This window comes from Corvus kubaryi, unplaced genomic scaffold (assembly GCF_017639235.1).
Source record: "Corvus kubaryi isolate FWS band 111438036 unplaced genomic scaffold, C.kubaryi_AGA036_p1.0 37341, whole genome shotgun sequence".
NCBI lineage: Eukaryota > Metazoa > Chordata > Aves > Passeriformes > Corvidae > Corvus > Corvus kubaryi.
Genome location: NW_024581112.1, coordinates 12,030,700 through 12,046,070, shown reverse-complemented (window position 1 = coordinate 12,046,070; position 15,371 = coordinate 12,030,700). Strand labels below are relative to the sequence as shown.

Genomic DNA, 15,371 nt, shown 5'->3' with positions numbered 1-15,371 from the left:
GGGGGGCGGGGGCGGCGGCCGCCCCACGGGCGCTCATCGGCGTGCGGCCGCGCGCGCATCCATCCCCCCGATCCCACTTCCCATCCCCCGCCCGGTTGCCAGGCAACGGCACAAAGGGAGCGCGAGCCTCGTGTGGGGGCCGCTCCGCACCGCCCGCACCGGGCTGCGGGGCCCCCCCGGCACACGCACACTCACAGCGCGGCCACGGCAGCGGCGGGATGCGGGATCGGGCCGGCGCGGGCCTCGCCCGAGCGGCGCCACATCGCCCCCCCTTCCGCCTCCCGCGGCCGCACGGTGCGGGGGAGCGGCGGGGCTCAGCCATAGAAACGTGAAACATTTCCCCCCGGCTGTTCAGAAACGCCGCTGCCTCCCCTCGCTGGCCAAGTTCATGGCGTCGATGGCCATTTTGGAAAAGCTGCTGTCGGAGGAAAGGCTCTGGGAAGGAAGGGGGGAGCCCGCCGGCTCTGTCACCCGGCCAGCCCGCCAAGGGGCTGATCCAGCTCCAGCCGCTGCCTGCCGCGGCAACACGGCCAGCGAGAGCGCGGGGCTGGGGGCCGAGGAGATGCTACAAGTGCTGCCCCTCCTGCCCCGTTTAGCTGCAGAAGGCACGGCAGTCTTGGGGGCAAACCTGGAGCTATGTCTCACGGACATGAGCACAGCTGTATGTTTAAATAAGGGTGCATTCGTGTGCAGATGGGCAAATTTCACTCTGATGGCCCTCAAGCATAATCCCAAAATATTTCCTCGGCAGGACCTCTCAGTGAGCAGGCTGGATGGCGTGCTCTCCACGGGCTTTTATTCAGCAATTCTCATTGTCCGTTACATGGCTCCGAGCACTATTTACTGTACGGCGTCCAAATTCGGCGCTGAATACAGATGTATTTGTCTCCTCGTGGGGCTTTCAGCAGTGCTATTCACCCCAATGCTTTAAAAATCATTAATAACAATGTCCCTGCAACACCATTCTAAGCCGATGGCTCCCAGTGCAAGTGTTCCACACCCACTTCCCAGGGGTACTGTGCCATTTCGGGGCCTCACTATTTATCCTGGATGCAGAGTTGCTCTTGGTGCCTCTCATTCCCAAGCCAGCCCCACTGGCACAAAGCACCCTGTTGCACAACATCAGCATGCTTCATGTCTCTAGCCCTCATTCATTCTCACATCCGCCCTTCTCCCCAGCCTGCCTCTTTGTCCTGGCCGTCACTCGGAGCCTCTGCCCTGCCAGCAGTAATCCTGAGGTGCTGTTGTTCCCTAGGACTCTCTGGTTCCCACACCTGGGTGTGGGGGATTGAAAAAACATGGCTAACATTTGCAAAAATGCCCACTGGGTTTTGTGTGGTCAGTCCAAAACATTTCAGCGTTTTGCTTTGGAGAGGTGCTGTGTGGAAGAGAACGCCCTGTGGATCCCAAGCACAGAGGTAAGGTTTATCTGCTTCACAAAGTGCCTCACCAAGCTGAGCCCCAGACAAGAAGACAGAATATTATTATTGCTGTTGAGGTGGTGGTGTTTGCGGTTGTCACGGCTGCCTCAAGCTGTCACCTTTAGGAGTTGACAGCCTTGCATCCGGAGCTCACAGTGCGTGTGACCCTTAGAGGCCAAAGTGATGATTCATGAAGGAAGAAGATCTTGTCAAGATCCTTGTTCTCTGGATGCTAAACAAAATACCCAGATCCCCAAGGTTTGTGGTTTGAGGAAAAGCCTCTGTGGCAGCTACAGTGGTTGGTATTGCAGAGATCTCCTGCATGAGTAACATGTGATACCAAGTTTATTTAACCACAATGTCAAGCCCCAAATGGTTTTCATGTCATCATCTTCCACAACCAGGTCAGTTGCTTCAGTTCAAAAACTTGACTTAAATGTTATATTTATTATCAAGATTTTAGTGTCATTTGTTGTTTCAATAAATGAAGAGGCAGAGACTCCAATACCTTATGAAAATCGTTCTAGGTTTTGGTTTATTGCAAGAAGCCAGCCAAAGGTGGCCTGTGGTCTTAGTTTACGAAGAGACATCAGAGTTGATAGAAAAGAGAAGCAGGACCAGGACAACCATTCCTTTTCCCCACTCATAAATCCTCATAGCCAAATTGCTGCCAGGTCAGACCACACTCTGCTCTGTTTCAGGGTGGCAAGCACAGGTGGAAGATAGACAGGAGCACCACGAGTGGCTGTGTGTGCTTGTGCAGCGAGACCAAGGTGGACTGGCTGCAGAACGTGGGAAATGAAATTATTTCACCTTTGAAATCAACAGATTGAAGGCCTTGGGCAAACCGAGAGCATTATTAGCTGTGTCTCTTTAGGATGGATGTATGACCTGGGGAGTCTGTGAGCCAGCTGGGAGGCTCGGCAAGCAGATACCAAACTTGCTGGGGTGTAGCTGGTCCTCCCTCGGATTAGGGAGACAGGACACATCGCCTTGAGATCTCTCCAGCTACATCATCCCACTGCTTTCCAGTTCTACCCAGGCACAAACAGCTGCCCGCAAAACAAGAGGCCCTGGCTGGGATGTAGCCTTCTCAGGGAAATACAGCACAAGAGAGGTGCTAATAGTCCTGTGGGGGAGGGAATGAGATAAGTGAGGTGCTGGAGCTCGTGGCATACAAGGGGAGGCTGAAGGAGCTGTTTCTTTCAGCCTGGATTAGAGAACAGTTAGAAGGTAACCAATTACACTCTTCAGCTTTTTTCTTTTTCTTTGGTGTGGAGGGGTACAGAGAAGTCAGAGCCAAGTTCGTCTGACTGATACACGGTGAAATGCCTGTGAAATTTGCAAGAAGGGAAATTGTGACTAGATAAAGGGAAAACCTCCTTCCTAAAGGTAGTTCAGCACTGACACAGGTTTCAGTAGGGGCTGGGGAATCTCCTCACCTTGAGATGGTCAAAAACTGCCTGGCCAAGGCCCCACGCAGCCTCATCTAGATCTGTAACTAGCCCTGCTGTTAGCAGGGGTTTGAAGTCTAGACCTCCAAACAACTCATCTCAATCATCCCGTGAAACTCTGACTCTAAAAATACAAAGAGCCCCATCTCCCTTTTGACACACAGCATATAGCAGTCTCCTTGGCAGAAGGAATAAGGAAGCAAGTTATAGCTGCTTCCACAGCAAGATGTGCAATGCTCTAGGATGCTGATCTCTGCCTAGAGAGAGAGCTTCGTAATGTCCTCCTGACAACCTGTCCAAGCTGTCTGTATTTAGTCTTCCAGCAGCAGAGCCAAATACTCTCCTTTTGATTAAGTTGCTGATCATCTCATAGGAATTACCCAGCACCCAAATTTTTTGGACTTCTTGTCAGATGTTCATCAAGACAGTGGCCCTGACAGCCTCCTGTATTAAAGATACTGGTTTCCCAAGGTTGGATAACATCCCATTGTTCTTGAGACAGATGAGAACATACTGGAGAAATTCGGTAGCTCTTCATCATTAAGGCTTTTCTCTGCACTCTACAACAAGCCTGATTCAGTGACATCTCCCCTTCCTCAGCTCATTTATGGGTGCACACATGTATTTAGAAAAAAAAGAAAAAGTCTTCAAGCTCGGGGGGGAGGGGGCGGGGGGGGAGGGAGCACCTAATGCTAAATTGTCCCTTTAACAGTTGAACATTGCTTTGAAGATGTAATCTAAACAGCGTATGATTTGAGAGGTAAAAGAAAGCAAATCCAGCAAACGTTCCCATTCACAGATAGCATCACATTGCCAGCCCATCCCCGTGCTGTTATTCATACTCTGACTGCACTCACATTGCAGCACAGCAATCTGATGGAGACATCAGCTTATACAACAGGAGTCCTCAGGTGCGGGAATAGCCGAGTGCTTGGACATTTCTATCACAACGAAACTACAACCAAATCTCTGCCACTGAGTCAAAGAGAAAGCAACATAAGCATCTTAGGATGTGCTGGCTCAGGACAAGTATTTGCAGTGGCCCAAGCAAACATGCCAGCATCACGTACTCCTTCTGTACATCGTGCCAACAGTGATGAACTCTTTTGATTTAGAAAAGGCACCAAGGTGAGGTACTGCTGTGGCGGGATGTGTCCCCATTCCCTCAGGGCTTTCACGATATGTTCGTAAGCCCTCAGGGCTTTCACACACCTTCCCTGACACAGGGACGTGATGATGCCTCAGCGGCAGAAACCCTTCCCTGACAAATTCTTCCCACAGTGCAGGCAACGCCAACTACCTCGGGCACTTAATTGCCTTCCTTGTACAGAAGAAGACAAATGGGAGGGGCGGGGGGGGGGGGGGGAAGGGGAGATGCTCTTGGGAATATGAAAGGTAACAAAGTTTTATTTTTCAAAAAAAACCTGCCCCGATTGCTAAGCAGTAGCCATACTGTTCACAAAATCCCAGTATCTAAAACAAAGGAGCAGTGAGGTGTACAACAGGAAAAGACAGCCCACTGCCTGTACCCAAAATGCACATTCCTTCAGGAAAACAGCGCCGTCACGCACACAACCGCTTTTGCGGGAGACGTGACTGTGGGGAAGGGCTGGGGGAGCCCACAGGACCCCGCGGGGTGCCGGGTGCCGCCGAGGGGGACGCGGAGGCGGGGGAAGATGGAGCAGAGCCTTCCCGGACTACAGCTCCCAGAGAGCACGGGCGAGAGCCGGCCTGCAGCCGGGGCACAAGCTATTCCCTGCCACTGAGATGTGTGTTGTGTGCACTGGTGATGCCCTGGAAGCCAATCCTGTCTCTACCCTCGCATTCTCCCTCCCACCCGCTTCTCAGTTCTGGGCATGTGTGCCAAAGTCTTTGTCTTCCTTTCTTGGACTTAGTCCTTAATCTGTGCTATTTAGTAAAGGATCAGCAGTGAAATGCCAGTGTTTTAAAGTTTTGTTGTTGGATTTTAGAGTCTGCGTTAGGATATAGTCAAGGGGGCTTGCGACTTACTGAGAAACCTCAGTCTTTACCCTTGTCGTTGCTCATCACAAATGACAAGAGTTAAGCAAGGGTCTGGAAACCTGTAGGGAAGTGGGGCAGGAGCTGAGTGTGCCCAAGAACACAGTAGGGCTACTGACTTGAACATAATGGTGGGCAAGGTAGTTTTATCATTTATTCTCCAGTTGGATTTCTCACAGTAGCACCTCCAGCCTCCCTCCTTCCTTGGAGTCAGTCCAGAACAAAGCTGTTTGTTGAGCAAGTGCTGGGGTTTGCTGGCACCCAGCCTGCTGGGGCACCGGCTGGAGCACGGGCGGCTTTCCCCAAATACTGCTGAGTTGCCCCTGTGAAACCAGATGGAACTGAGAGAGACTAACACCCCACCTACGCCTCTAGTCACTGCTCTACTAGCCCCTTTTGGGGGAGGACAATCAGCTTTTTCCCTCTCAAAGACTTGCCATTGCAGTCTACCATCACTTGAGTCCAGTGGACTGGGGGCCCACCCTGAGGTCTTTACATCAGTGGAAGGCACGATTAAAATCCCTGCACAGCAGCTACAACATGGTTTGGTGGAGACGACAGGGGCAAGTCATCCCACATGCCTTCCCTCTGGTGTTTCCCAGCTGGTGGCCGTCAGAGCAGTCTGGCTGTGGGACAAAGCTGTGAAAGCAGATGAGGGTAGCTGGGCCTTTTCTTCCCCTTGCCAGTCCCCTCTGCTTTGTTACCTTTCTGTGTGAGCATCTCCTGCTCTGATGGCAAAACGTCCCCATTTCCCAAACACTGGCATCTAGAGATAAACATCAGGCCAAGTCAGGCAACTCAGGTGTGAAATACATTTTAATAGAGTTTAGGGATCTGTAGTTTGTCTGTTGCTCAGCTGAGCAGGGGCTGTCCAGAAGGTGAAGCAGACATTGTGGGCGGAGGGGAGGGTGAAGGGGTGCAAGAGGGAAGGGAACAGAGAGAAAAAGGTCACAAGAAGCAAATGAGAGCATGGGTTTGTTCACGGATGTGCTTTAATATATTGCCCCACAGTACTATGTGCTGAGCCAGAGACTGACAGCACACACACACACGCACACACACGCACACCCGGTGTGGGACAGCAGTGCACTTCAACGCTAAGCTGCCGGCAAGCACAGCCCAACACAGCACAGCCCAACACGACACTGCCAGGGCGGAGGCGAGGGACGCGCGGGTCCCACCGGGGCTCGGTGCAGACACACGCCTGGGGCACAGGGACGCCGTAGGCCAGGACACGTACACACACCTACACACATGCACAACGAGAGCGAGCCGCTGGCAACACTCGGCTGGACACAGCTACGGGAGCGGCAGTGTCCGAGCACACCGGCCGACGCACAGATGGTCACCGCACATGCTTCGGCGTACGAGGGAACACACGGGCAGATGCTCCCGTGGTCTGACACGTGAGCAGAGGGGCCCAGGCGTGGCCCTGCACAAACAACAGAGACACACAATGCCTAGATCCAGGAATGCTTATGACCCCACAGCAAGGGACAGGGTGTAGGCCGCTCTCTCATCCTTCACCTGGGTACATCTAGCCGGGGACACCTGAACTCGAGGGGTTTCGAGGTGAGAGGAAACCAGGTGACAGAGTGGGGAGAAAGAGCAAAAAAGGGAGCAGTGGAAGGAAAGGGGGGTTCAGAGTCTGTGAGGTGGGAAAGAGCAGCAGGGTGGCTGTGCCCTGGGGACAATGTTCAAAGAACACTTGGGTTGCGAAAGTTGTGTCCAGCGAAGCGTGCTTCATCGCCAAGCTCTTCCTCAATCCTGCAGGAGAGAGACAGCACACATCAGGCCCTTGTAGTGAGGGAGCATTGGAGGCACCAGGGCACCGGAGAGGCAGCTCATCAGCAGGAAGCTGACGTGTGCCCGAGGAGCTCAGCTCCTGCCAGCTGCTGTGCCTGCAGGGCTGCACCCTCATACCAAGAAGGAGGAAAAGGGTCTGCCCCAGCGGCCTCCCTGGGATCCTGCTGTCATCTCTGTGCCTTGTCTTTATAGCATTTCACCCACGAGTCCCGTCTACCCTTGGGCTTTCAGCTTCTCCCACCCAATTAGTCACTCCCCCGTTCTCTCTTCTGCATTCCCATCCCTGGAGCCCCTTACCTCATGAGCTGGTTGTATTTAGCCAGGCGTTCAGACCTGCAGGGAGCACCCGTCTTTATCTGTAAAGCATTCCCCAAAGCAAACACTGTAAGACACTGTTATGATTTGTACCAGTTTCCCATGGCAGAGCAGGGGATTCTGTTTTGACACCCCTTTGCTTTCCTCCAGGCCTGTGCATGGCCTGGGGTTCACCTACCTGCCCAGTGCACAGTCCTACAACCAGATCAGCAATGAAGGTATCTTCAGTCTCCCCAGATCGGTGGCTCACCATCACACCCCATCCATTCTCCTGGGCCAACTTGCAGCTGCAGGAAGCGAGAAATGCAGTCAGTAGCTCCTACTCCTATAGCCACCACGTGCACAGGGTAAGATCCAGGGACCCTGTGCTCCCACTCCCAGCATCCTACACTCTTGTAGAGACACAAGGCTATTGACCCAGTGCATAGTGTGACACCTTGCTGTGGTTCATCATTCACAGGACAACAAGGGCAGTGGGCTGGACTTACGCTTGGATGGCCTCTGTGACAGATCCAATCTGGTTGACTTTGAGCAGGAGGCAGTTGCAGGCTTTCTCCTCAACAGCTCGCTCGATGCGCTTGGGGTTTGTCACTGTCAGGTCATCTCCCACTATCTGAATCCCCACATTAGCAGTGAACTTAGACCAGGCCTCCCAGTCATCTTGGTCAAAGGGATCCTCAATGGAGACCACTGAAAGGACAACAGAAGAGACACGAGTCAAAGCTGCCTCCCTTCCCACTCCAAAAACACAGAGCGTTTGTGCCTGGTCAGTGCGCAGCCCCAGTGCTGGTTCCCTACTGCCCTGCACAGCAGCTCACCTGGGTAATCACGTACAAAGCTTTGGTAGAGGTCGCCCAGCTCATCTCCAGAAATGTAGCGGCTTGGGTCATCTGGGGACTTGAAGTCCAGGTCGTATTTGCCATCACGGTAGAACTCGGAGGCTGCCACATCCATACCAATGACAATCTTGTCCGTGTAGCCTGCCTTGTCAATAGCTTCCTTGAGCAGCTCCAGAGCTGAGAGGAGAATTGCAGTCAGGAGAGTCAGCCCATGCAGAGAGCTCTGCCTTTTGGTGGGATCCTCCCCTGGAGAGGTCCCTAGAGCCACTAAGAGTCTGGTGGTATGATGGAGAGGTAGAAGGGAGCCCAGAGCGCAACAGAAACATGCCAAGGAGCTGTAGAGGCTGTGTCCAAAAGGACAAGGAGGAATTAAAATGCAATCCCACAGCTCAAAGACAAGGTTGTGGAAGGCCTCGTAAAAGTGTGCACATGCATAAAAGGTTTGTATGGAGAGGCTGTGACAGATCGAGGCCACCCCAAGGAGAGGGAGCTTAGAAACACTCCTAATACAGGAGGTCAGTGACACTGAGGCATCATCTTTTGAATTAGTCTGGGGAATGCTGTGAGCTGAGCATAGGAACCCATAGCATTCCAGGCAGGGGTACCCCATCTCTGTAGGGCTCTCACCTTCGCTATTTTCCAGGATGTTGGGGGCAAAGCCTCCCTCATCACCCACATTGGTAGCATCTTTGCCATACTTCTCCTTGATGACGCTCTTGAGGTTGTGATAGACTTCAGCCCCGATGCGCATGGCATCACGGAAGCTTTCGGCTCCCACGGGCAGGATCATGAACTCCTGCATGGCCAGTTTGTTGCCTGCGTGGGAACCTCCATTGATCACGTTGAAAGCCTGGAAGAGTCCATAACAGAGTCAGAGCTGAACCGGTCTTGGCACCCCTTAGAGGTGGCTCTCAGATGTGTCACCATGCCCATTCGTGCCACATCCCACAGGCTAACATAAGCATATTAGCTACAACCATCAGACCAAAGGCACATAAGCCTGGAGTCTTCCTTCCCGTAGTGGCTCAAAGCAGATGGTTGGAGAGGATTTTCCCACCTGTTTCCCTCTCAGAGATCTCCTGAGCTATGTGTGTTTATCTATGCGGTGTTAACCTGTACGTGTTTATCAACAATGCTGTAAGTCTCTCTTCCAGGACCTTTTTTCTTGACCCTGAGAAAATTTTAGCATCCACAACATCCTTTGTGAAGGAGTTTCTCAAGGCAGCTTCCCCTGGTGTGAAGACCCATATGCCCTTGTTCTGAACTGTGCTCCAGAGGGTTTGCATGATGCTCTCTGGTTCCTGTGCTAAGAATGAGATCCTCAATCAGCCCCCCACCACAACCTCTGCTGTATCCTCCTCAGGTTCCTTTCTTCCAATTGAAACTTGACAAATCTCAGGCCTTGGTTTGCTTCCCTGACAAGTGCAGTGCACTCAGCTGATGTTTCAGTCCCATATCCCTTCCTTATCTACCTCCTAACACCTTTGAAATTTCTTTTGGAAATACCACTCTTTTGGACTTTCTGAAGGCAGATGTCAAGGACAGAGGAGTCTTACTGGCACAGGAAGGATGAGGTCAGAGTTGCCGGCCAGGTCAGCGATGTGCCGGTACAGGGGCACATCCTTCTCCGCAGCTCCCGCCTTGCACACGGCCAGCGAAACTCCCAGGATAGCGTTGGCACCAAACTTGGCTGTGGGCAAAGGAGGAGATCAACTTTTCAGGTGGAAATATCCTGCCCAGTGGGTGCCCTTGCCAGCTCAGGCTTGGGCTCACCACAGCTCTGACAGTGTCCCCTGCTCTAGCCCTGCAGCCTCCCACGCTCATAACTTCCCAGCCAAAAAGAGGGAGGAATTACATTTGTTCTCTGTGCCGTCCATCTCAAGCATCAGATTGTCTATCTTCTCTTGATCCACAACAGAGAGGCCCTGCAAGAAAGAAATAGCTCCTGAGAAGGGGATGATTGGAATAGCTGCTGGCTCTGGTGTGCGGGAAAGCAGGTGTTGATGGAGAAGCTGGGGGGTACAAGGACCTTTTCAGCTTGTGGAGGAACATATACACACAAAGCTCTGGAAACTGCTGCCTTGGTATTTAGTCAGGTTAGGTAACCACGATGGTGTTGCTGCAGTGCAGTGTAGATATACCCACGGTGGAGCCCAGGCAAGGCCACGCTTTACTGGGGGCACAGGACTCCCTTGGGGAATTACCCAGCCTTTTGGCAGCTTCCAGGGAGCTTTGTGGTGCTGTGGCCACACAGAAGCTAGGCAGAACAACAGAACATGTTCAACCTCAAGCAAGCGAATGTAGACTGGATGGAGCCATCCCCATGAGGGAGGTGGAGAGCAAGATTAGACCCAACACAGGCAGCCCTCCACCAGGTTGGGCATTTTTCAGGGGTGGAGAGAACTGGGCTCTCGGCCAGAGCCAACCATGGCTACATGGCGTGTAATATGTGGCTTCAGCTCAGCTCTCCTCAAAGCAGGCTCCAGGTCTTCAGGTGTAAACAGGCTGCAGATGTGACACCACTGCTCTGCAAGGCTGTGCCAGACCCTGCACGATACAACCATTGCTCACCACACCAGGATGAGGCCACAGACATGTGGATGTGATTCAGTGCTTGAGGGGGAGCACAGCTGAAAGAGGGAGTGAGCTCTACAGGGAGCACCCGGGGGGACTAGTTAGACTGCACAGATGCTGCGGTAGACCAGGAAGCGTTAAATCCTTTCCTCCCAGAGAAAAGATTGCTGTGGACACACACAGGCATGGAGGGCAGGAGGGGTGTGCCCAGGTTCACAGAGAGCATCGCTATGTCTGTCAACCCAGTGAGATGAAGAGAGGCAGAGACAGAGATCAGGGGACAGAGATGGACCAGAGTAAGCGTTGGACAAGGGAGAACAAAGAGAAATCCTTACAGAGCCCACAAGAGCTGGGGCGACAGTGCTGTTGATATGATCCACGGCCTGCAGGACCCCTAAAGAAGGGAAGAGGCAGAGAAAGAAAGAGAGAGAGAGACAGAGAGTGAGGCAGAGAGGAGTGGAAAGAGGGAGGGAGAGGACGGATAGAGAGACTGAGAGAGGGAGACAGCAAGGGAAGATCGAGGCCTGATCTTTCACTTTACACTAGGTCTGTGCCTCTGTGGTCTCGCTGAGGGCAGTGGGACACATCCGTGTCACACTGATGGATGGGCAGTACCCTCCAGCAGAGCCCCACACACAGGCAGCCCCGAGGATGAGCTGTGGAGCAGGCATCTCCCCACCTTTTCCAAGGAAACGTGACTTGTCATTGTCTCGCAGCTCCAGCGCTTCATAGATACCAGTGGACGCTCCACTGGGGACAGCTGCACGAAACATGCCTGGGAAACAGCAAAACGAGGTGTGAGACAAGCAGAGGGTGAAGAGGAAAAACCCTCATGCACCTGCTTCTGCCCTGCTTTCACAGGGAAGGATGCAGCAGCTGCTTGTGCAAATGGATGGCCCCACTGGCTGGCTGCTCGTGGCTGGTCTTCTCAGAGGTGGAGCACCTCAGTGGCAGAAATAAATGCACCCAGGGCTTCCAGACTGAGGAACCTGGATGTCAGGCACCCAGAGATTTGCACTGATCCCAGAACTGTGTATGACGAGTGGAAGTCAGGTTCCTCAGCCCTCCTCCTGGTTCCAGAGGCAGCCTGACTCAAAGCCACCCTCAGCTTCCTCCCCCTCAGACTGAGGTTTCTGCCTCACTGAAGAAGGAAGACAATGGTTGGATGCCTGCTCTGGCCTCTCACTGCTCCTCGTCCCTCAGCCCAAGTAGTTTTGGGCCCAGTGCAAATGCAGCTCTTCCAGTTGAGACCCATGCATGGACACACCTGCACAGAGATCTCAGGGACAGAGCTTTACCCCTACCATGAGCACGGCCATGGATGTGCTACCAAACTTCCACTGTGCCCCAGGACTAAAAGCACAGCTGCAGCAGGGGGATGATGAGAAGGTGCATAAATATTTATGATAAAAAAACCTTCCATCCCTGCTACGAGCAGGTGCATGGCTCAGGTCACATACAGGACAGCCAGCTGTCTTGTCGTGATTTGCCTGGCACATGTGCAGAGCTGCTGAGCACAGGCACAAGCAGAGTCATGAGCAGAGCTTTGGTCTCTGCCTCTTCCCCTGGCTTGCTGTCTGCTGGGGGTTCACCAGTGAGGACCCTCCATGCTCTCGGCATGCCAGGCTGCTGCACAGCACCAGCTCTGCTGCGGTGGGCAGGGCTTTCCCTCCGTCTTTCATCATCCTCAGCCTCATACCTTTGTGTGTGTACAGGTCCACCTCAACAGTGGGGTTCCCACGGGAGTCCAGGATCTCGCGGGCATGGATCCTCTCGACTGCCATGGTGAGTCTGTGGAGAGAAGAGGACAGGATATGTTCAGCTCTGAGAGGCTCCAGGATGTGGTGCTCACCCCTACTATGTCTAGACTGACAGAGAGAAGGAAATTAAAGGAAAAGTGAGCTTAGAAATTTGGGCTAAAACTATTTGCCCCAGGAAATTTAGAAATTCACCCAGACTACAGGAATCTACAAACATTTTCCCAGGAACTGGCTATCTATTTGAATTTACTCTGTCCCTCTGCTGCAGATGACAAACTGGGAGCTCTCTCTGCCTCTCTCCCTGCGTCACAGCAGAGCACCCAATATGAGCCTGGATGGCAGGGATGGGGAGGGTGCCACGGGCAGCAGACAGGGAGGGATCAGCTGGCACAGCGGGGAGGTGCCCCTGGCTCTGGCGTCAAGGACGGGGCACCAGCTCCTGGCATCTCCTGTCCCCTTGCCGGGAGGCGAGGACAGTGCCTGCCAGGCCAGACAGCAAGCGGCTGCTGCGTCCCTGTGCAGGGAGCAGGGAGCCAGCCGAGCGTGATGGGCAGGGCAGGGGGGCAGCCAGCCAGTGGGGACCCCCAGCCCCTCTCCAGCCCACGGCGGGGGAGCCATCCCAGCCTGACTGTCCCAGACCCCAGCCATGTCCCCCTGTCGAGTGCCTGCTCAGCCTCTGTGTCCCCCGTGAGCTGCAGGGTCAGGCTGTGCCAGGGCAGTAGGAGCGTGGAGCCTGGCAGCCCAAGGAACCATCTTGCTGGAGGCCACAGTCGCTCAGATATGGCAAAGAGGGCTCTGAAGAGAGCGGGGACCTGGCCCAGCTGCCAACCCTTACCCTTCCCTCTGCTCCTGAAGGGGAAGCAGATGAGACTGGGCTGGATCTCTGTTGGATGAGGAGGGTGAGGAAGCCTAGTATTTTGAGGCACCTGAAGTAGAAAACATGCTGGTGGGTGATGATGGCTGTTTGAAAGAGCTTCTCTTGCTGCAGTTTGCTCTCTAGGGGTTCCAAACCAGCTCATTCCTCCCATGCCACCTTCTCATTCCCCCGGCTGCGGGTCTGTGCAGTGCCAGGGTGCTGCAGTAAGGTGTGTCCCCCCATGCTCCCAACACTGCCAGGTTTTCCTCCCCTGGCTCCCACAGATGATTCCCTCAACCCTGAGCAGGGCTGGCAGAGGCCGGGGTAGTCACAGAGCCCCAGCCAGGACCTCCCCGTGGTGTGTGTGAGCAGGGCTACAGCCAGCACAGGGGCAGGGGGGGAATGAGCTTGAAGCAGCACATCACAGCACTGAGGGGAGCTGAGGAGCAGGATGGGGAAGCCAGAGTCAGCGCTTGACCCCACTGCCCAGGGTGGGTGGAAATCACAGGGCTGTGAGGAAATCCTGCTGCTGCTCTGAACTTTCAGCCAGAGCTTCTCGTGTGGGGAGTTTCAGGCAGCGACTCCAGGGTTCTCTGGAGCCTGCACAGGGCCCTCCACCATGTCCATCTGGGCTGGGATCCCCCATCAGCCGCTTTGGCAGTGCTCCTGACACCATCTGGCACACACCACAGGAACTTCCTCCAGAGTCGTGCCGGCGCAGCCAGCCGTGAGCTTCCTTTTGCAGCAGTGTCCCGGCCATGCCTCAACAGCCCCCACTGGGTAGAGAGGGACAGGACCCCGCTTAAAGCCATCTTTGACAGCAGAGCCCTGCCAGATGCTGTGCCTCTCTGCTTATGTGGTCACGTTGCCCCATGTCACATCCCTGTGGCCACATCCACCTGCCCTTCTTGGAGCCAGCTCTGAGGAAGCCAAATGACAAGCCCAAATCCAGCCTTGCCTGCCCCACCCCATCACTTGCATGATCTCCTCTCCCTTGTAGTCCTTTAAACCCTTTTCTCCACTTGTGTTGCTGCCCCATGTCCCCTGTGTTTGCTCTCTTTTGAGCAGAACCACCCTGAAATCCCTGGCATCAGCTGCACTGTCCTGAAAGGAGGTCAGAGGCGGATAAGCTGGGATAAGGGATTGGGATGGAGCCATAGCTGGGAAGCCACAGACCACATCCAGGAAGAGAGAGGAGGCTGTGCAGCCCCCCGTGAACAGGGGCTGGGCAGCATACGCTGCTGCAGTGCCTTCCTGTGGAGCTGGCGCTGGCAGCAATTCCCTGTCCCCGCCAGGCCAGCACGGTGAAGACCTTTCCTCCAAGGCACCGCCACCAGTCCCGTGTGTGCTGCGATTCCCCCGGGCTGGGCACTGCTCCCAGGAAGCCCGCACTGCTGCAGTGTCGTGACTGATGCAGCTATTGCTTGCCTGACTGTCAGCTCCTCTCCCTGCTCTCCCCCTCCCCTGTGGTGTGGGGCTGTGCAAATAGGAAAACATCCCCTCTCCTCCCTCCCCCTCCCTGAGCGCCCGTGTTTATGTCAACACCTCGGGAGACCGGGGAGGCTGGTCCGCTTTGAGGCTGGATCCTTTCCCCGGCGGTGCCCAGGCTGAGCGTTGCCTTCTCCCCACTAGCACCCCTCCCCCCGGGAAAGCTCCATCCCGCAGCACCTCCCGACAGTGCCCTTGGGAGCACCACCTATCTTCGTTGGTTGCCCCCGCTCCTGCAATTCCCTGGGTTCACGTCTGAAATGATGACTGCCGGGAGGGGAAAGGGCGGGGGGGTGGGGGGGCTTGGGAAGGAGGGAGTACCTGAAATTAAAATACGAAAGAAAAGTCAGAAGGATGGGGGTGAGGAGAGAGAGGTGGGAGGAGCAGGGGGAGGAAGTGAGGGGAGTTTAGTTGTTAATGCCGCTCACCGTGATCCTTCTCCGCAGGGACCCCAAAGTGCGTGTGGGGTGTGGAGGGCACAAGGTGGGCACCAGAAACATGCATGCGGTGAGGGGGTGCTGGCCGTGGGGAGACACTTACCTTCCTAGGGCAGGGGTGGACGAGAGATTGAGAAAGTGCTGGTAGAAAGGAGAGAGGACGAAGCTGAGGAGGGATGCAGGACCTCAAGGGGAGATGATGTGTCCTCTAAGCCAACGGTGGCGGCAGCAGCAGGATGGAGACGCCCCTGATAGGGCCGGGACAGCAGCATGTGACCCAGAGCTGCGATGAGTCAGGATTTAGCAAAGCTTTGCAAACAGCACGTAGGGGATGGAGAGAGAGAGAGAGAGGCAGGCAGCAAGGGATAGACGTAGACAGATGAGGGTGAGAGAGCCAGGGAA

At 54.6% G+C, this 15,371-nt stretch overlaps 1 protein-coding gene across 1 annotated transcript; it reads right to left on the bottom strand.

The window, feature by feature from the left end:
- Positions 1-5,692: 5,692 nt before the first annotated feature.
- On the bottom strand, positions 5,693-15,247 carry ENO2 (enolase 2). The gene is made up of 12 exons (XM_042031315.1): positions 15,073-15,247; positions 12,128-12,219; positions 11,108-11,203; positions 10,764-10,822; positions 9,710-9,779; positions 9,411-9,544; positions 8,482-8,704; positions 7,834-8,031; positions 7,504-7,705; positions 7,194-7,302; positions 6,998-7,056; positions 5,693-6,661 (listed from the first exon to the last, which is right to left on the bottom strand). The coding sequence occupies exons 2-12, from the start codon at positions 12,210-12,212 to the stop codon at positions 6,592-6,594; spliced, it is 1,305 nt and encodes a 434-aa protein (XP_041887249.1). The 5' UTR covers positions 12,213-12,219; positions 15,073-15,247; the 3' UTR covers positions 5,693-6,591.
- Between the last annotated feature and the right edge of the window lie 124 nt (positions 15,248-15,371).